The 3379-nt window shown below is 35.3% G+C and overlaps 1 protein-coding gene across 1 annotated transcript; it reads right to left on the bottom strand.

Annotated features, from left to right (window-relative positions):
* Positions 1–152: 152 nt before the first annotated feature.
* On the bottom strand, positions 153–3342 carry LOC106944069 (nck-associated protein 1-like). The gene is made up of 6 exons (XM_015027329.1): positions 3236–3342; positions 3054–3146; positions 2209–2265; positions 1810–1952; positions 540–630; positions 153–409 (listed from the first exon to the last, which is right to left on the bottom strand). Exons 1-6 carry the CDS (start codon positions 3296–3298, stop codon positions 236–238), a joined length of 621 nt encoding a protein of 206 aa, XP_014882815.1. The 5' UTR covers positions 3299–3342; the 3' UTR covers positions 153–235.
* Positions 3343–3379: the final 37 nt, after the last annotated feature.

Genomic DNA, 3379 nt, shown 5'->3' with positions numbered 1-3379 from the left:
TATATTTGAAAATGCCCCTTAAGACCAATTGTTTAATTTCATTTTTTTTTTTTTTTTTTTTTTTTGCAAAATTAAAATTCTTGGTAAACCAGGTATATTTGAATTTAACATTTATAAATACTTGTGAAAATGAATGAAATGACAAACAAAGCAAACAAAACCATATGTAAGTTCTCCAGACAACCAAGTAAAACTTTGCATATAGCCATTTTTGGTAAAGTCACTGCAGTTGTAATCAGCAGAAGTAACAGGAACAGGAAGTTGGACTCACAGTTTCGCAGCAGGCCGGGTCCAGCATGGAAGCTGGAGTGCTGAGTAAGCTGAGGAGCTGAGCGCTCCTCCATTGCTCTGCAGGCAGGTTCCTCCGAGGGTAGACCGTCTTTAGTGAAAGCAACGCTGCTGTCACAGACTAGGGGTGGGACAAAAGAGGAAAGACTAATTTGAGAAAAAAAACTTAAAAAATGCAAACATTAGGTATACTATGCAATAAGAACAATTTTATGCATTGCCTAATAACAATAAATGTGAGTTGAATTTACCCTTGTGTGAGGGCCAAACTCTTCAGTCAGCTTCTTCCATGGATGGTCATATTCCACAAACATCTGTCCAAGCCGTGGGTATGAGGGATCGCTGCAGGATTTTAGCGTGGCAAGCAGAAATGCAATAAATTCCCAGGAGAGAAATAGAAAAAAAATTCTCACATCAGAGTCTGATGGACATTTTACAGACAGACTGTTTAACATGACATGTAAAAGAGGGTTTAACTGGGCGTGCGTGCGTGCGTGCGTGCGTGCGTGCGTGCGTGCGTGCGTACGTGTGTGTGTGTGTGTGTGTGTGTGTGTGGACTTTCTCAAATGAAATATGACTTACATGTCAAGTGTAAACAGCTTTCTATATCTGTTGGTATCCTTTCTATAAGAAATCTTCTGCTTTGCTGTGTAAAAACAACTTGAGTACCAAGCCAGCTGAAATGTCACCTTGTTGTCAAAAATGTATTGTAATAAGGCCATTGAGAATCTGATTTTGAGTCAGTAATATTGAGTGATGAAAATGAATTAAATTAATTATAGCTGCCTTCAAGAAGTTTTCATGTTGCCACCTGCAGAAGATGCTCTCCAGGTTCTCTGATTTCATCCAACAGTGAAACAACGTGCATTTTTGATTAACTGGTTACCGATCTGCCTCATAGGTGTTAATATGTGTATCAATCATCAATCATGTCTCATGCAAATCTCCAGTATGTTTCCCTGCAAGATTGACAAGCTTCCCAAGATACACTCCATGTCCCATCCTTTAACTGATAAACACCAGTGACCCTGACCAGGGATAAGTGGGTACAAAAAGGGTCAAAGTAGCAACACATCCCTCAATTTAAAGTCTATAAAGCTTGAGATCAAGATACAGCTACTGATTTTTATTTTTTTTAAAATCCAGTTTGAATTAATGATCTAAAAGGCTATTGACATAAAAACGCTTTCTCCTTGTTATTCATAAAGCTTATACAAGAACACTGTTAAGTTAAAACATTAAGTACATAATATTTATAGTTAAGCGAGGTAAATGGCACAACTGAGTTTTAATGGAGATATTTTTTGTTAAATGCCTCAGTAAGACCAATACAGGCCAGACTTACAAATACAATCTACTGCTGGTTTGTTTTGGTCAATAAATACTAAGGTGAAGGTTAAGATCTAAATTATTTCAACCTTCAAGTATAAAAAATATCCCTGAAGAAACAGACAACCCATGTTTTTATGTTTGAAGTGAGGCAAGGATGCGATTATAAGATCCATTCTGCAATTTTCTCACCTGCTGCCATTGGTCATCTCATGAGCACAGTTGAACATTCCCACCAAGACCTTTTTGTCATCAATGCGAGAGAGCAAGATGATAACAGATGCATAGGTGCTTAACAGGTCCAGATAGTTTTTGGTGAAATCGAAGTTGGAAGCCTAAATTAGAAAAAAAAAAGCAGTATGTAATCATCCCTTCATTTTTTTTTCCACATTACCTTAAAACTTAGCTTTTGAGATCTTACACACAACAATGTTGAAAGCACATGATATAAAACAGGGTGTAAAATGAAAGAGTGATCTACAGTGGTCACTAAAGTAAACTAAAATATGTCACAGCTGACATATTTTATAACATCAAGAGGCAATGTTTAAAGTCTTAAGGTTTTGACAAAGCAACTCTGTAGGTACATACAATATCAAAGAAGCACTGGCAGGCATCAATGGTGTTCAGCAGTTCATAAACATGATCCTGAAAGGAAGACAGAGAATTATTATTATTATTTTTTTTAACAATAGTAATGACAATAATAAAGTAAGTGTTTTAAGCAATATTTCAAAACAATTGCTCTTATTCTAAACAACTGGGAGATATAGTTTATTGGCATTAGGGATAAATCTCATTATTGTTATTGTTCACCTCTCATCACATTTTCATGGTTTCTCTGCAAGGCCAAAACATCCATCAGAAGATTTGACTTAATAATTTAAGTTTCAAATCAATGTGAGGAGATAATTATTTTTATAACGATAATGATTTTTACCTCAACTGTATGCATGAGAGACAGACGGACAAATGGAAATAAGTCGAACTCTAATATTTTTCCAATATTCTGTTATAATCATCTTGCTGTAAAGTAACTGAACCAGTTCAGTAGTTGCACCATCTACTGACCAAAAGTGGTTACTGCAGCTTCTTAAACAAAGAAGTTAAGAAGTTTAATTCTTAAATCTGGTTAGTTTTAGTTCTTTCAGATTCTTGTTTGCATCTTCCTGTGATAAAAAAATAAAATAAATATATCTTTACATGATTTAATAAACAACTTGTGAGAAAATGAGAATCAAAGTTTTTTTTGTTTTGTTTTTTTCCTCTTGAACATTTGGAAACTAAAGAATGATATATAACTTGTTTACTATGTCACAGTTTTCTGTTTAAGAAACATTCATTAGAGTCAAAGTGATGTCAAAGTTATTCAGTTTTTATTTATGGGGAAAAAAAGAGTCACTGAGCAGGAGGAAGATGACAAAAAGTATAATCACCCTGAACTCTATGACATCCAGGAAGGAGTCGTAGAAGCTTGCTGTGGCTGCTAATACCTCAGATTTCTGTCGCTGGATGCAGGTCAGGTTTTGCTGTAATATTGAAAATAATAATTACTGGTGATGTGTAAAGGTCAATGAAGGGAAACATAATATCACATGAGGTAATAAAATCTGCTTACAATGTTTCCTCTGAAGTCAATATTAGGGAATTTCTTATTGATGTACTTGACTGCAGGTTCCATCACTTTATCTGTGAGGAAGCCTGGACGCAGCTTGGGATCTGTACATAGCTAGAGAAAGGGGAAAAAAAGGAAACAAATGAT

This window comes from Poecilia latipinna, unplaced genomic scaffold (genome assembly GCF_001443285.1).
Source record: "Poecilia latipinna isolate Pla-1442-1.1 unplaced genomic scaffold, P_latipinna-1.0 Scaffold6782, whole genome shotgun sequence".
In the NCBI taxonomy this organism is placed as follows: Eukaryota; Metazoa; Chordata; class Actinopteri; order Cyprinodontiformes; family Poeciliidae; genus Poecilia; species Poecilia latipinna.
The sequence above is the reverse complement of the archived record's forward strand: the minus strand, read 5'-3'. Positions and strand labels throughout refer to the sequence as shown.

Coding starts and splice junctions, on each gene's coding strand:
- LOC106944069 (XM_015027329.1), bottom strand. CDS start 3,298: ATGGAACCTGCAGTCAAGTACATCAATAAGAAATTCCCTAATATTGAC. Junction 631..1,809: donor GAGATGACCAATGGCAGCAG/GTGAGAAAATTG, acceptor AAAATCCTGCAG/CGATCCCTCATACCCACGGC. Junction 410..539: donor AGTTTGGCCCTCACACAAGG/GTAAATTCAACT, acceptor TCCCACCCCTAG/TCTGTGACAGCAGCGTTGCT.